The sequence below is a fragment of the Piliocolobus tephrosceles genome, chromosome 2 (genome assembly GCF_002776525.5).
Source record: "Piliocolobus tephrosceles isolate RC106 chromosome 2, ASM277652v3, whole genome shotgun sequence".
Classification (NCBI taxonomy): domain Eukaryota; kingdom Metazoa; phylum Chordata; class Mammalia; order Primates; family Cercopithecidae; genus Piliocolobus; species Piliocolobus tephrosceles.
The window spans coordinates 171,642,944-171,659,589 of NC_045435.1; the positions used below are offsets into that span (position 1 = coordinate 171,642,944).

Genomic DNA, 16,646 nt, shown 5'->3' on the forward strand with positions numbered 1-16,646 from the left:
TAAGAACAGGCATTTGGGTTGTTTTTTGTTTGTTTGTTTTTTGGCCGTGGTGGGTATGGGATGGTGGCAGCAGAAGAGATTTTGTCAAATAAACTAACTGATTTTTGAAGATTGAAGTGCATGTACCTTTATTTCTTGCTTAAATTTGCGGTTTTCCTTTACTAGGCTTGCCCACCTGTTAGTATGGATGTCTGTGCTTTAAGAATACAGCTTTTCATAGGCTTGAAAGCCATCTGTCACTTCAAAAACCACATCATACTTTTGACTAAAGCAGACCCTGAGGCCATTCCAGAGAGAAGACAGTCACCCAAGAGGCTTCTGTAAGCATCCCCAGTTTCTGGAATGCCAGTTTCTGGAATGAATTGTAACTGGTATATTTTGTGTTTATCTTTTATCAAATGGCTTTTTTATGGTAGTGTTTTTCCAGAGAAAGAAAAGAAGGTTCTAACAATCTCTGTAATACACTTTATAACTGACCTGGGAACTTTTAGGAGAAAATGGATTATAAAATAGTTTCAGTAAAAATCAAAGGTGTTTTAGATTAGTGAAAGGTTTTCTGTGTAATTAATGGGAAAGACTGAGCCTGTAATACTAATTGAAACTACAGGACTTTTTACTGTCTTTCTTCTTTGACCTTTTCAGTAGTTACATTTTTATCTAAAATTATTTTCTGATATTACAAAAGAAATTAATAATGTATGTTTTACCTTAAAGCACATTGATGATCTATAGATATGCGATCTATCTGAAAATAAAGTTGTACTTTGATAACATTCATCTCTTGTTATCTGTTAGGTTTCTGCTTTCCCACTGTTTAGAATAGAATGCTTAATTCCAGACTAGTTATGCTTCTATTTGATGTTTTCTTACTTAGTAGTACAGAATGCAATCTAATTTCTCTAAGGAAAATTTAATCAATAAAGAAATCTCTTCAGGGAGTGAAGCATATAGTGTATGTCATATCAAACATTTTATTTTAAAAATCCGTGTTATTTTTAACATGGATTTTTACTTTTTCAAATTGTTAGTGGCTATGCTTTGTTGCATCAACAGGAATCAGAGGGGGACTTTGGTAACTGATCACTTTGAGTGTACACAGAGTGGTCTGGGGCTTACTGATCTAAAAGCTTTCTGGTGAGAGGAAAAGCAGTTTGTAGTCTTGCACATTTGATATAATTTTTTAAATGATCTTTTAAAAATTCTAATTCATTTGATGAACAATTTTAAAAGATTATACACTAAAGAAAATGCATCACATAGTGAAAGCAAGAGATAAGATAGTGCTTTAAGCAAATTTAACAGTTTTATGTGTCTTCATCATATTCTCAGCAGCCATCATGTTGCTTCTGCTTCGATTTGTGGCTTAGGGCATGCTAGATTCGTGAAAGTCAAATGCAGAAATGAGCCTGGGCATGGGGACTTACGCAGTCAAGGATCTTTTCCTTTTGATAGGACTTGCCTGTTCTTTGAACTTATTGCTCGTTTGAGAATACTTGTGGAGTGAATTGGAAGCAGTTGGTTTATCATTACATGAAAATTACAGAATATTAAATGCAGTTAGCCTATGTAGTATTGTGAACTAATATTCCATAAAAATAGAGTGTACAGTTAATCACTTAAGAAAATAGTAAATGAAAATGATTTTATAGTTTTTTATATCCAATATTTACCATTTACAACTACCATTTATTAATAATGTCATTTTAAAATTATTGTCCTTTGTTTTCCTTTTAGTTCTAGAAAAGATACCAGTGTTAAGATCAAAATACCTCCTGTAGCTGAGGCTGGGTGGAATTTGTATATTGTGAATACGATCTCACCAGTGCAACTGTACAAAGAGATGGTACTCTTTTCAAACTTCTGATTCTTGTTTGTAGATATTTAGACTGAAATTAATGATCAGAAATTGATTCTAATTATCATACATTCAGGATGCCGCAGCCATTCAGCTTCCTGACTCTGTCTGACAGTGGAATGTGTGTCTGTCTCTGCGTCTTCATTTTTACAGCTTCTGACATCCAAGGAACCAGTAGAAATTCCGTTCACTAGAATAAGACTGCCTTATTCATGCCCACTCTCCGAAGAAGATCGATTGGCCAATCTAAACATAGTCTTTGACCTTAACTTTGAATCCTGGCAAAGATAGCTAACAAATGGAGGGAAAAAAAAAATCTAGGATTGTATATCCCTGTCCCACTCTTCTTCTTTAGAAATGTTAGCAGATTGTCCCAGGGCACTACAGCTACTGCAGCATTGTCCTGGGGGGAGGGACCCAGAGGGAGCATTCTTATTCGTGATCTAAAAGTGACAGCTTCCTACTCATCCCTGGCAATTATTTTACTCTTTATTTTGAAACAATTTCAGACTTAAAGAAAAGTTACAAGAATAAGTATATTGTTCCGAACCCTTTGGGACACTGAGGCAGGTGGGTTGCTTGAGGCCAGGAGTTCGGGACTAGCCTGGGTAACATAGTGAGGTCCCATTTGTACAAAAAATAAAAAAATTAGCCAGTTGTGGTGGCACATACTTGTAGTCCTAGCTACTTGGGAAGCTAGGATGGGAAGATCACTTGAGCCCAGGAGTTCAAGTCTACAGTGAGCTATGGTCATACCACTGCATTCCAGCTTGGGTGACACAGCAAGACCCTGACTCTTTTGACTTCAAAAAAGAATATTCTGTATATTCCCATTCCCCACACAGATTTCTCCACAGTCAACATTTTACCCTATTTGCTTCTCTCTCTCTCTTTTTTTTTTTTTTTTTTTTTGAGACGGAGTCTCGTTTGTCGCCCGGGCTGGAGTGCAGTGACCGGATCTCAGCTCACTACAAGCTCCCGGGTTTACACTATTTTCCTGCCTCAGCCTCCCAAGTAGCTGGGACTACAGGCGCCTGCCACCTCGCCCGGCTAGTTTTTTGTATTTTTTAGTAGAGACGGGATTTCACCGTGTTAGCCAGGATGGTCTCGATCTCCTGACCTCATGATCCACCCGTCTCGGCCTCCCAAAGTGCTGGGATTACAGGCTTGAGCCACCGCGCCCGGCCTCTCTCTCTCTTTTATGCACTCTGTGCTTTCTGTGCACACACATATACATACACTGTTTTCTGATTCTTTGGGAGGTAAACCGCATACATCAGTCTTTTGCCCCTAAGTACTTCAGCATATATTTTCTAAGAATCAGGATACTCTTTTGCATACCACAATACAGTAGTATGTTTTAATACATTTAACATTGGCACAGTGCTTTATCGGGTTTGTTCATAGTCTAATTCTGTCAGCTGACTCAATGGCTTAATAGCATTCCCCCTCCTCCAGTTCAAGACCCAGTCTAGGATCAGATAGTGTGTCTCTTTAGCCTCCTTGAATCTCGAATATTTCTATAGCCTTTCATTATATTTTATGACATGGATATTTTTGAAAAATACAGTTTTCCCCTTTACTTTTTTTTGAGAGTGTTCCTTATTTAGTGTTTGCTCTTTTCTTTTAATGGTTAGATTCAGATTATGCATTTTCAGCCAGAATATTGCATAGGTGATTTTTGTGTTAAGGGTATCACATCTGGAGGCACATGCTGTTCATCTGCCCCTCTTTGGTGATGTTAATTTTGATCATCAGATCAAGGTGTTGCCTGATTTGTCCCTGCCAATAATTTAATGCCAGTTATTATGTCAGCTGTGCCCTGTATTTTCAGTCTTGCTTAATTGAAAGTCTTCATTTAGGTGATTTGAGTGCTAGAGTCTGAATATATTGATTGAGTCAGATTAGCTAGTGATAATTTTTACGAGCTCTCTATGAGTTATGGAAATAGATGTAGTAGAGCCTAAACTTACAAACTGAAACTAAAATAGGGAAAGAATACTCAGTCTAAATTTGAGAAAGAATTAAATCACAATTTTTTTAAGCTTAACTATTTCAAATATTAGTACGTTCACTAGTCTTGTTGAGATAAAATTGTTGCTAAGTTTACAGTATTATTAGTGTTACAATATTATTTGGACCTCTCTAATGATTAGAGCTGTTTAACAAGGTATTATTTATAATCATGTATGTATTAAACTGGCTCATAGATGATGGGGAAAAAAGCCCTTCAGCTAAGCCCTTGTCAGAATGGTAAATAACTAGTTTGTTTACTTTTAGGGTTTAATATGTCCAAATGTTAACTTTACTAACAAAATATATAAATTATTTTAAGAACTGAGGAACTTTGAGAGTCTCTCTTCAGCAACATTAGTGTTTGTCTTTTTTGTTTTAGATAGACTATAGCAATACCTACAAGACTGTCAAAACCCAGAGCTGCATTCACCTTCTCAGTGAGGCTCACCTGTTAGTACGAGCTGCCCTGATGGATGCCAGTCAGCTGGAACCTGGAGAGAAGGCAGAGCTTTTGGAAGCATTTAAGGAAAGCTGTGGGCACCTTGGGGACTGTTACAGCAGGTGGGTAATACCTCTTGAAACCTTGTTACAGAAGCCATATTGAACTTTGGGTACAATTGTTAGCTTTTCCATCTCGGGTAGTTACCTGATAAATGGGGAGGTGGTTCATTTATTCACTTCTTCCACAAGCATTTATTGAGCACATACTCTGTTAGATACTGTGCTAGGCTTAAACATACAAAAATGAATGTGACCCATTTCCTGCTCTCAAGGAGTCACAGTTTAGAAGATGAGCAGTAAGTCTCAAGTTTGTGATTTTCCCACTGTTTAACTTAGAACTTTGACATTTTTCTCAGGCTTTGAAAATCCCTGACATAGCTGTATGACTAGTTTATTGTCTGTAGCTTAAGGGAGAGCTGCCAATTGGACAGTCTATGATTCTGATCTTAGTAGTCAGTGCTTTTATGATATCAGAAAGGGACACTAGTATGAATAGTGTTCTTATTTTTGAGAGTAATGTTTACACATTGTTTTGCATATGATTGTTTTCAGACTTACTTGATCCACATGAATGATTAAAAATTAATAAAACAGACTTTTCCTCCTATAAACACCATTATTTTAGAGTCTGATCATGAATATTAGAATTAACTTAAATTGTTGTTTTTGTTTCTATTATGAGCAGGCAAAAAGAAACTGCATTAATTAGAAGTTTGTAAAATAAAACTTAGGAGTTTGTTTTAGTTACTAATGGCAGTAGAAAAGTATTTTGGAATTTATATCTTCTGGAAAGCATGATATAGTCTATTATAGAATGTGTTAGATATCCAGGTTTAAAAATTACAAATTTGACTTGGCATGGTGGCTCACAGCTGGAATCCCAGCACTTTGGGAGGCTGAGGTGGGATGATCACTTGAGGTCAGGAGATTGAGATCAGTCTGGGCAACATAGTGAGACTCTGTCTTTAAAAAAATGACAAATTTTAGGTTTTTTATTTCCTTCCCTTTAGGCTTGACTCCCAGCATTCTCATCTCACCTTGCCATACTATAAGATGTCTGGTTTGTCTATGGCTGAAGTTCTGGCCCGCATGGACTGGACAGTAGAGGATGGATTACAGAAATACGAGAGGGGATTAATCTTTTACATTAATCATTCACTTTATGAAAACCTGGATGAAGAATTAAGTGAAGTGATTATAGTTTTCTGTTTTATATCTATTTTTAACTTTTCATTTTAGTGGTTTATTTTATGTAGTACTGTTTAGAAATCAGGTTCCAAATATTTTTCTTCTTTGATATTCTTTTTCTAAAAAAGTAATGTGCCGTTTTCTTCATTAATGAAGACAGAATTATAGCTTGGAAAAGAACTTATGGGTAATCTTCTTATACTTTCTCATTATACAGACAGGGACATGTGGTCTGTTGTAGTCTCAACACCTGCCAGTGACAGTAGCATGTCCTCAGAAGAGCTACACAGAATGCAGCCCTTGCCTTCCATCTTCTCATCTGTAGTCCTTCCCGCAACCCTAATTATCCCTTACTCCGTGTGTCCAAAACTTCACTTACAAAACTCTGACCTTAGGCCAGTGACCTTAAGACATTATTAGGGATTATTTTTAGGGCTGGGCATGTGGCTAATATCTGTAATTCCAACACTTTGGGAAGTCGAGGTGGAAGGATTACTTGAGGCTAGAAGTTTGAGACCAGCCTAGGCAATATAGCAAGACCCCATCTCTACAGAAAATTAAAAAATTAGCTGGGCTTGATGGCATACATCAGTATGTAGTTCCAGCTACTCAGGAGGCTGAGGCAGGAGGATTGCTTGAGCCCAGGAGTTTGAGGCTGCAGTGAACCACAATTACACCACTGCATTCCAGCATGGGCAATACGGAAAAACCCTGTCTTAAAGAGAGAAAAGAAAAGATAACCCCTCATGTATTTCATACATAGTTAGATGCAAATATGCCAAGTTAGAAATTGTGGTATCAGATGTTCTAAGGTTTTGAAATGAAATTTTCCCATACAGTTTACTTAATTGGGTATACTTTGAAGTAAATAGTAGTTTTTATGATGGATTTTTATTGTAATTCAATCAAATGTTTATTTTCTTCTTCTGAAGTGTTGAAATTAGAAATGCTGGTCATAACCTGGTACATATTTTCATTGTTTTTTCTTCATTATAATTAGCAAAGAGATCACTTCAGGTTATCTCAGGTCTCCCTTGTATTAGTATCAGTTTTGTCTTTTTAAAATTAGAACATAATACTATAGTTTTATCTTACTTGGAATGTTTGTGTCTTGGCTTTTTGCACATGTTTTGCTGATTTTGTTGCTTTCTTCTGACTGACTGACCTTTTATTCGTTTTATTCCTTCATGCTCACCAAAGGAATTAGCAGCAAAAGTGGTTCAGATGTTTTATGTGGCTGAGCCAAAGCAAGTGCCCCATATTCTCTGTAGTCCTTCTATGAAGAATATTAATCCTTTAACTGCCATGAGCTATCTAAGGAAGCTGGATACTTCTGGGTTTTCATCGATCTTAGTGACATTGACCAAGGCAGCAGTGGCTCTGAAAATGGGAGATCTTGACATGCACAGAAATGAAATGAAAAGCCATTCAGAGGTATGGAGCCCTGCCCAGTGCTAACAGAAGGCTGAAATAGGACCTGGTAATCCTGAAGTGTTTAGCTGTCTTGTGGCTTCTTTCTAGCTCATATGTTCTTGGTTGTAATGGAAAACAGACAATATTAGAAACAAAGTGATCCAAATGGGACTTCGAATCTGGCAAATGAAAAAGAAATAAGACTGATAAATGACAGCAGTGGATATCCAAAGACTTCAACTTAGTGTCAGGTGTGTTCAGAGCACTGAGCTTGTTACTGAAGAACTGGCTCTGCTCCGAGGGATGATGTGATCTGGCATCAGGGATATGGTGTGTGCACTGGAAAAGAACAGAGTAATACGTATTTAAGAACAGCAAAGGGGATATTAGCCATGGACTTTAGAAGTCTAGTAGTTGCAGAAATAACCCCCTCTTGGTAAAATCACAGATAACTTTATGGAGGATTGGACATTTGAACTTATGGAGGATTGGACAGTTGTACCAAGAAACACAGGCTTCCCCTTGGAAAAGAGGTCATTTAGGGACACTACCAAAGGTGTTAATCATTTAAGGGAAGAAAAGAGGTAGTGTAATTGAACACTTATTATTTACCAGATCCTTGCATATATTATTTAATTCTTAATAATGCTATAAGGTAGGAGTATTATGCAAATGAGGGAATTAAGTATTATACAAATGAGGGAATTAAGACACAGAGAGGTTAGGTAACTCATCAGGATCACACAGCTATTAAGTGGTAGAACCAGAATTGAACTGGGCAGCCTGACTTCAGAACCTGTGCTCCTGCACTATTTTCTTGCCAGATTGTGGCCAAAGCCCATAGTATGACTTGGGTTGCTAAAAAAGGAAGAACGTAAGTGCTTTATTGCCGTACAAATGACATGCTTTGTTATGACGAGGAGAGCAAGTCAACATCTGGATGTCTTCTGTTTTGAAGAGTAGAATTCTAGAAAAATGACTTTTCATAATTTTGAAAAAACTTAAGATATATTAGTCATCGCTTAGTATTTATGGGAGATTGGTTTCAGAACCTTCTACAGTTACCAAAATCCACAGAAGCTAAAGTTGCTTATATAAAGTAGCATAGTATTAGCATATAACCTATCTACTTTCTCCAATATACTTCAAATCATCTCTATTACTTATAATACCTAACATAAGGTCAACTGCTATGTACATAGTTGTTAATACTGAATTGTTTAGGGAATGATAATTTACAAATCTGTACATGTTCAGAACAGAGACAGTTTCCCCCCCCCCCCCCCCCCTTTTTTTTTTTTTTTTTTTTTGAGAAAGAGCCTCATTCTGTGGCCCAGGCTGGAGTGCAGTGGTGCGATCTCAGCTTACCGCAACCTCCACCTCCTGGGTTCAAGTGATTCTCCTGCCTCAGCCTCCCAAGTAGCTGGGATTACAGGTGTGCACCACCGTGCTTGGCTAATTTTTGTATTTTTAGTAGAGACGGGGTTTTACCATGTTGGCCAGGGTGGTCTTGAACTCCTGATCTCAAGTGATCTGCCCTCCTCAGCCTTCCAAAGTGCTGGGATTACAGGCATGAGCTACTGCGTTCAGCCATCCCGAATATTTTTGATCTGTGGTTGGTTGAATCCATGGATGTGAAACCCACAGATACAGAAAATTGACTGCATTTTCAAATCAAGTAGACCTAAATATAAAGCATGACCTACAAAAAATAGGACACCTTGATGCTTAGTGAAATGTTAGTAACTTCTGTAAGAGAGTCAGTGGTGTCCTTCTTTGGGTAAGAACTAGCCTTTATAGTCAAAGAAAACATTGTGATTAAATTATTAATAGCTTAACCATGCATTGTGAATGCACTAGCATGTTTAGTATTTCTAAGGTGGACAATCTAAATAGAATGTACCTTTTGTTCCTAAATTTCTTTCTTATCTGAAGATGAAGTTGGTATGTGGCTTCATTCTGGAACCTCGGCTATTGATTCAACAGAGAAAGGGACAGATTGTTCCAACTGAGCTTGCACTTCACTTGAAGGAGACTCAGCCTGGATTGCTTGTGGCTTCAGTTCTGGGCTTGCAGAAGAACAACAAAATTGGAATTGAAGAAGCAGATTCCTTTTTTAAGGTTTGTCACTTTGAAAATGTGATTTTTCTGGATGACCTCATTAAATTGGTGGTGGGGAGGGACAGAATAAAAGAAGTGAGTTTTTCATTTGTTTGTTTATTGAAAAAACAGACATACATAATCAGTTATAAAAGTACTAATTAAAAGATTATATCTGAAGAAACTTTATTTGTACAACCTAAAATCTGTTTCCTTTAAAAAATGTCTAAATTTTATTTCGCCATGGCACTAATGCTAATGGTAAATTATTAATTGCATGGCCCATGTGATGCTTTGATATTCAGCCCAGCTGTCGCTTTATCAGTGCTATATTTATCTGGAATACAGAGGCTTCTTTTACTGTTTTCAAGGTGCTTTGTGCTAAGGATGAAGATACAACTCCTCAGCTCTTGGTAGACTTTTGGGAAGCTCAGCTAGTGGCATGTCTCCCAGATGTGGTACTTCAGGAACTCTTTTTCAAGCTCACATCACAGTACATGTGGAGATTGTCTAAGAGGCAGCCTCCTGACACCACACCATTGCGAACGTCGGAGGATCTGGTAAGATAATGGAATAATACCTTAAATTTAACCTATGCATTGCCCATTACAAAAACATACCTTCTTATTTTTAATAACTTATTATAAAATATAACCTAGTTTTCTATTACCAGGTATCTTATTTACGCAGGAGTTAAAAATACACTTAAAATTTGTCTATAACTGAAGTGGCCTACATTTTAAATAATTTTGTGCTCTAAAGAATGTCCTCTACTTATTAATTTCCCTCACTTACTTGAAGTGGTAGCTCAGTTGCCAAAGCATGGAGAAAGGGACTTCTTCCAGAACATCACATCTGTCCTTCCTCAGCAGAGGATCATTAAATAGAACATAAGAGAGAAGACATCTGCAGACCTCATTGGTGGGAGAGGAACTGCAGAAAGCTGTGGGAGGGAGACTTCCTTAGTGAGCCCCCATTTCCTGTCTGTTTCACATAAAGGAGCTGTTCTGTGGCACCTGAGGCAGCCAGTAATAACTCTTTCTACCCTTCTTGCTACCCTTCTTGCTCCCAGCCCATTTCTCTCACAGCTCATTAGCCATGGCTAATGGAGGGCTAAGTGGAAAAGTTACCAGCTTCTTGAGTAAGCAGGGCTTCTTGGGAATTGTCTTGAGAATTTATGAAAGATATTTTGCTTTCTAAAGAAAGTAGTATTAATAAAAATTAGTTCCAATATTCTTACTAGGTATAATTGGTTTAAATGCAGTATTGTTCTTTTTGCTAGAAAGTGCGTGTTTGGAGTATTTACATTTTAAAATATATGGAAATATTTAGTGTAGAAGCAAGCAAGACTGAAATATTTTCCAGGGGAATACATTCTTAAAAACTGTCCTTCCCATTCCCAGGAAAGTGTATACCTAATTCTGTGACATGGCAGAGAATTAATGATTGCTTGCTCTTCGTGGAATGGATAAGCAAGCTTTTGTTGTTATATTTTGTTTATGAGAAATTCTTTTATGTTTTAGATAAATGCCTGTAGTCATTATGGCTTAATTTATCCGTGGGTTCACATCTTAATATCATCTGATTCATTAGCGGATAAAAATTATACAGAAGATCTTTCAAAATTACAGGTAAGTAAAAATACCTCCTTTTCTTTTCTTATGAAAATGCATATTACAATATAGTGTAAGATTAAATTTGCTGAGACCCCAGGTGTCCTGTTAATCTAGAATGTAGAATTTTGAGGGGCAAAATCCATAGTTAGGCATACTCAGGAGACTTGGAGGGAATTCCTGCCTCTGCCTGAAACTGATGATGGATGGGACACCTGTGCTGAGTGGCTGGTTTCATTGCAGGTGGATGGACAAACTTCACCAAGTCTCCTGGCTGATTTCCTCATTTTCAGGATGCGCTTGAAAACACTTTGTGAAATGAAAGTGTGGCAAATGTTTAGTGGTGTTTTTATTGATGTAGTTTGTTTTCGTTAGTGTTGACTTACACATTTTAGGCCTCTCACCCAAGCCAGGCACTGCTATTTCTCTTATAAGAAACAGGTCAAAGTAGTCAGTTTATCCAGCTCCTGAAAAGGATTTTTCAGAAATGAGGGGGATGATTAGAGAATGTGGATCATCCTTTAATAATTCTGACTGCAGCAGTGTTTTGGCTGGCAGTGAGAATTAAAGTCCACATTTTTGGTGGATCAGGCTGGGCCACATGAGCATATGATTTTATTTAATGCAGTTGAGTGGCCCAAAGACCGAATATAATTCCCACATATATTTTCTTTGGTCTTCCCAGTGTAGGTGCTAACATACAAAAATTAAGATTTCTTATTAAGAATTCTGAGTTTCAAGTCACTATTGAAAAATTTAGCTGCTCTGTTAACCCAAGGTCCTCATTGCTTCTGACCTGAGGGTTGGGACTGACCCGGAGCCCCTCCTTGGGCAGTGCTCACACTGTCCTCTCGCACAGTTATCATCTTTGTGGCATCCTGACCCAAATGCCGAGTGTCTGTTTTCCTTATCCCAGCTGCCCTCATGCATCTTCATCATTTGATTGGCCTCTATAGGCTTTTGAATTTGCAATGCCTCATTTACACTATGGGAACTGATGTAAGTTTAGTTGTTACTTAATATCAAATTGGGAATGGGGCTTAGAGGAGGGAAGCTGAAGAGGCCATACTGCTTAGACTCAGCCTTCAGGTGGGGCTGTGGTGTTCCCAGAGATGGCATTATTTATGTGCTTCTTTAAAAAATAACAAAAGAAGATTCTTCTTGTCTCTTGTCTCTAGTACCATTGTGATACAAAGCCTTCTGAGGGCCTAGCCTCAGATTATGTTCACCTCACAAATATTGCTTGAGCATGTGCTGTAGATGTTATGGGGAGCATTGGACAAGACAGTGGAACTTTGCCTTCCTAGAACATATACACTAATTACATATTTAAAATTGTAATTGGAATAAGTGCTATTAAATTTTCCTGATAAATCTTTAAAGCATATTTATAATCATTGCTTGAAAAAGTATAATTCAGTGATCTTTTAAAATTTGTTTCAAAATATTTTAAAAGGAAAATCTTTGCTATTAAAGGTGGAAAATCTTTGCTATTAAATAGCAAAATCTTTGCTATTGAAGGAGAAACATAATCTGCCTAAACTTTTATAATTTTTTTTTTTTTGTTTTGAAGATACAGAGTCTCACTCTTTTGCCCAAATTAGAGTGCATTGGCAATCATGGCTCACTGTAACCTCGAACTCCTGGGCTCAAGTGATCCTCCCATCTTGGCTTCCCAAAGTTCTAGGATTACAGGTGTGAGCCACTGCACCTGGCCTTATTTTCAAACTTCCTGATTACATCGATAAAACTAAGGAAAAGTTCATGGGTAGTTGAAGTTATGACTAGTTTTATTTTAGTCATAATTCGGTACACATGCCTTGCTCCTTCCTACTGCCCCCACTCCCTTCCCCATTATCTGGATTAGTCAAGAGTTAAATAGAGAGATAATCTCTTTTCTTCCATGTTGGGAGACCCTTTGAGTGAGAGATTATCAACCTTATTTCATCTCTGCCATCTGATTGTCAGGAAATTATTCACATGAATAATTTATTAAACTTGCAGGAAGAAAAGGGACCAACCTTATTCTCCTGGTCATTCCTTGGTAGATATTTGGAATAAAATAATCACACTGACTGTGATTGGATAGATCACATTCCATATTCTCCTGTGAGCCTCAGAAGATGCTGTAGCAAAAAGGAGGCAGGGACAAGAAAATTAGGATATGACCATCTCATCTTTATCCTGGAGAAAGGGAAAGTGGAGATTATTTTTGTGGTAGAATCAAAAGTAGTGTATATAGTTTAATTGCTTAAAGTAAATGTTGGTGAAGTTGTAAATTCCGAGATAATACTGCCTGCTGTTATTCATCTTGTGACAAAGTGGTATTGATAACAATGACTAGTTCTAAACAATCGCTTTAGTCTTATTAAGTGTTAAATTGTATTTTTGCATATGTATGTAGCACGTGCTTATTATAGAAAATTTGGAAAATGCAGGAAGGGATGTAAAGAAACAAAGAGTAGGCTTTGTTGTCCCATCCTGTGTGCTGTTTCAAATTGCCATGCTCTTCCGACAGTATTTCTGTATGTGCATTTACTTATGTAGATTTTATAAAACTGATCATGTTCAGAATATAATTTCATTTTGAATTTTTTTATTCATTTTATCATAAGCATTTTTTTATTAACTAGCCTTTGAAAACATAGTTTTGATGGCTGTGTAATGTTCCATTATCTGAGTGTACCATATGTGTTTACTTATCCTTCGTTGTTAAACATATAGATTACTTAAAAATTTTCAATATTGTGAATACTCTTGCGGTGAACGTCATTGGACATAGATCTTTAACCACAATGTTGATTATTCCCTTAGGATAGAGTCCTAAAGAATGTCCATTGGTTTTAATTTGCAGTCCACACAAAGCAAATAAAATAATGTTGTTTAACAATGATTGCTTTCTATTAAACAGATCTTTATACTAGAGGTAGTTTCAAGATTATACTTTACTTAGATTTATTAAATAAGGACCACATGCATGTACTCTAATATGGCATTCTTTCTATTTTACTTTCAGCAAGTGAGTGTTTAGTCTTAAGAAACTAAATGCTGTATGTTGTGTTTTAGTTTTTGAGGTGCCTCATTTCATAACATTTCACTTTTCTGTTCATAGTCTCTTATATGTGGTCCTTCATTTGACATAGCTTCCATTATTCCGTTCTTGGAGCCGCTTTCAGAAGACACTATTGCCGGCCTCAGTGTCCATGTTCTGTGTCGTACACGCTTGAAAGAGTATGAACAGTGCATAGACATACTGTTAGAGAGATGCCCAGAGGCAGTCATTCCATATGCTAATCATGAATTGAAAGAAGAGAACCGGGTATGCTTTTTCAGATTATGTTTTTAGGCTTGATCAGTGATAATCAGATTTGATAACCTCATTTCCTTTCCTGCAAAATGGGGACAATTTATGCTAATCCAACCTCAGGGCTGTGTGGGTCCAGATATATGTTTAATAATGTTATGTGTTTGGAGTACTATTAAATGCTGTTAAATATATGGAGATGGTATATTATCATCATTAAAAATCTTTTGTTTGAAGATGAAGTAGTTGATTACCTGAAGATTTGGGAACAGTGTGTGATGGGAAATATTTTCTCTGCCATATGATTTTTAGTTTAGAAATTAGAATAATTTTGGACCTTGGTTCTTTTTTTTCTTCATTCCTTCCTTCTTGCCACATAAGAGATGATAATGGGATATGTCTGTTACTTCTTGAAAATAGCCATGTACATATGTACAACATATGTATTACTGGGTTTTCAAGTTATAAACCTGACTTTTATGTTATAGTTAAGGCAGAAGACTGGCCGCTGATATAACTTCTGTTATAACAAAGTTAGCTGCCTTAGACAAAATGATGTATTTTTGCTCTGTGCTTTCTTGCACAATCTTCTTATTCTTGTTTGAAATCTGAGAATAGAATACATCAAACTAAAATTTATTCATTTTTCCCTAAGATAGACTCTGTGGTGGAAAAAACTGCTACCTGAACTTTGTCGGAGAATAAAATGTGGTGGAGAGAAATATCAGCTCTACCTGTCATCATTAAAAGGTAAAATGATTTTTTTTTTTTTTTCTTGATTATAAACTTAAGAGTCTCAGTTTTAAATCCGGTGAAGCCTTCTTTCTCAAGTATTTTCATGTGATTCTCAAGTGAGACTGAGGGCCTTTCAGAACCGTCTGGGGAGCTTGTTTTCAGCATTCACATACCCTCCCCTTGACATTTGATATTCATTTATCCCCTAGTCACAGAACTATGTTCTTTTAACTTAATCTTTTCAAACACTTAACAAATTATCACAGTCATAGAAAATGACAGCATCGATGTTTTAAAATGTGAGTAGTCATTAAGGCAATTACACATTTTATCAATGATCAGAGTACTTAATTTATTTCATGTAGGAAGTTAAGATCATTACTGTTAAACATAATTATAAGCAAGTATTCATGAATAACAACCTCAAGGATTTAAAAGTTGAGTATCTAGATTGTACAGTATTTTACAGCATAGTAGTTATTGGAATTTTCATAATTCGTAATCATTAATCTTGATAGATATGTAATCCGTTTCTGTACTGCTGTGCATTAATATAATTAGTGAATTGCTTTCCTGATGACAAAGGGTATGGGTATATTGACTGCAGAGCACATAAAATATTAGAAATTGACAGTGTTGAAATTGTGTTTTCTAGCCAAGACAGTTGATTTTTAAAATGTAAGGCCGAGGCAATGATTTTTAAAATGTAAGGCCTAGTGGCCATTGGAGATTATTTTTCTGAAGATCCCCCTTTAATTAAAACTGTATGCTTGTGATTGGGAAGGGAAAGGGGTGACTTTATTCTCAGTCCTACCCATCTCCCTGATTGCTTTAGGTTTTCAGAAGATGGAAGTGTCAGGTGTCTGATTGCTTTGCCCTACTTGCATACCCTTTACATAATTTATCACTGACTGTTTGTGTTGGTGGAGCACTTTCCAGTACAGACATCCCGCATCTTTACATCTCAGCATCATCATTATCTTAATCAGAAGACTCTTCATCCTTTTCTGATCCACATCCACACACTCCACCCCAACTCACCCATAATCATTCCTCCAAATGTTACATTTTTCTCTGTCTTCAGAATACATTTGTGTGCATACGTGTGAGTGTGTGTATTGCTAATGAGACTAAGTGCCATGTGTGATTTACCTTTATTAGACTGTAATACCTCAAGAGCTGGCATAGTGTTTTATTCATTTTTCATGGTTACACTTTCCTCACCAACAATATGCCTCTCCCATAGGAAGCATTCTGTAACTGTTCATTGATTAGAAACAGAGACAGCGAAAGAACTTTATGTTTATTTCACAGAAGGGCGTTTTCTTAACACCTATACACTGAGAATAGCCCTGTATTGGGATCTGGAGAATTGGAACTGAGTTCTAGGCGTGCTACTTAGAAGTGTGCTAGCGCAAGCCAGTTTTCTAGTGTCATGAGACTAAATGAGAAGTTCAGGACTGAATCAAAAGTTAAATGTTAGGAAAATTGCAAGAGGGTGAGGTTGGAGATGGAGCTCAGGGACTTACATGCTTAGGAGTTTGAATTTCTTATCTCTGTAATACAGCATTTCTCAACCTTGGCACTGTTGACATTTTGGACGAGATCATTGTCCATGTGCATAGGGGTTTCCCCTGTGCATTTTAGGATATTAAACAGTATCCCTGGTCTCTACTCATTAGATGTCAATACTACTGCCCCAGTTATGACAAGCAAAAATGTCTCCAGATGTTGCCAGATGTCCCCTGTGGGACAAAATTTTCCTGGTTGACAGCTACCACACTAATGTAGAACCATTAAAACAGGGGTTAGTGGATTGGTTGTTTGTTTTAAGGAAATATTCAGTACTGTTTTTGTAATGAACCATGCTTATTTTTTAAAATTCTGGTACTGTAGTAAATTACAAACATTAAATTTAAAA

General features: G+C 36.8%; 2 protein-coding genes across 7 annotated transcripts in view; one reads left to right on the forward strand and one right to left on the reverse strand.

Moving 5' to 3' along the window:
* HPS3 (HPS3 biogenesis of lysosomal organelles complex 2 subunit 1) overlaps positions 1 to 16,646 on the forward strand; it is a 45,638-nt gene that overhangs the window by 25,596 nt on the left and 3,396 nt on the right. For 3 of the 6 annotated variants that reach the window (XM_023215401.2, XM_023215402.2, XM_023215403.2), the window contains 10 exons: positions 166 to 320; positions 1,735 to 1,843; positions 4,251 to 4,432; positions 5,383 to 5,563; positions 6,761 to 6,994; positions 8,909 to 9,094; positions 9,445 to 9,633; positions 10,597 to 10,704; positions 13,799 to 14,005; positions 14,650 to 14,740. In XM_023215401.2, the coding sequence (XP_023071169.1) occupies positions 166 to 320; positions 1,735 to 1,843; positions 4,251 to 4,432; positions 5,383 to 5,563; positions 6,761 to 6,994; positions 8,909 to 9,094; positions 9,445 to 9,633; positions 10,597 to 10,704; positions 13,799 to 14,005; positions 14,650 to 14,740 (1,642 nt within the window). Of the gene's footprint in view, positions 1 to 165; positions 321 to 1,734; positions 1,844 to 4,250; positions 4,433 to 5,382; positions 5,564 to 6,760; positions 6,995 to 8,908; positions 9,095 to 9,444; positions 9,634 to 10,596; positions 10,705 to 13,798; positions 14,006 to 14,645; positions 14,741 to 16,646 lie in introns of those variants that run through there. The other 3 variants (XR_002732264.1, XR_002732266.1, XR_002732265.1) reach the window with 3 other exon arrangements.
* The window catches only part of CP (ceruloplasmin), a 62,036-nt gene continuing 54,564 nt past the window's right edge, over positions 9,175 to 16,646 (reverse strand). The window contains exons 17-18 of the transcript XR_002732263.2: positions 12,708 to 12,812; positions 9,175 to 9,630 (exon numbers count right to left, since the gene is read on the reverse strand). The gene's annotated coding sequence lies outside the window, so the exon portion shown is untranslated. The remainder of the gene's footprint in view (positions 9,631 to 12,707; positions 12,813 to 16,646) is intronic.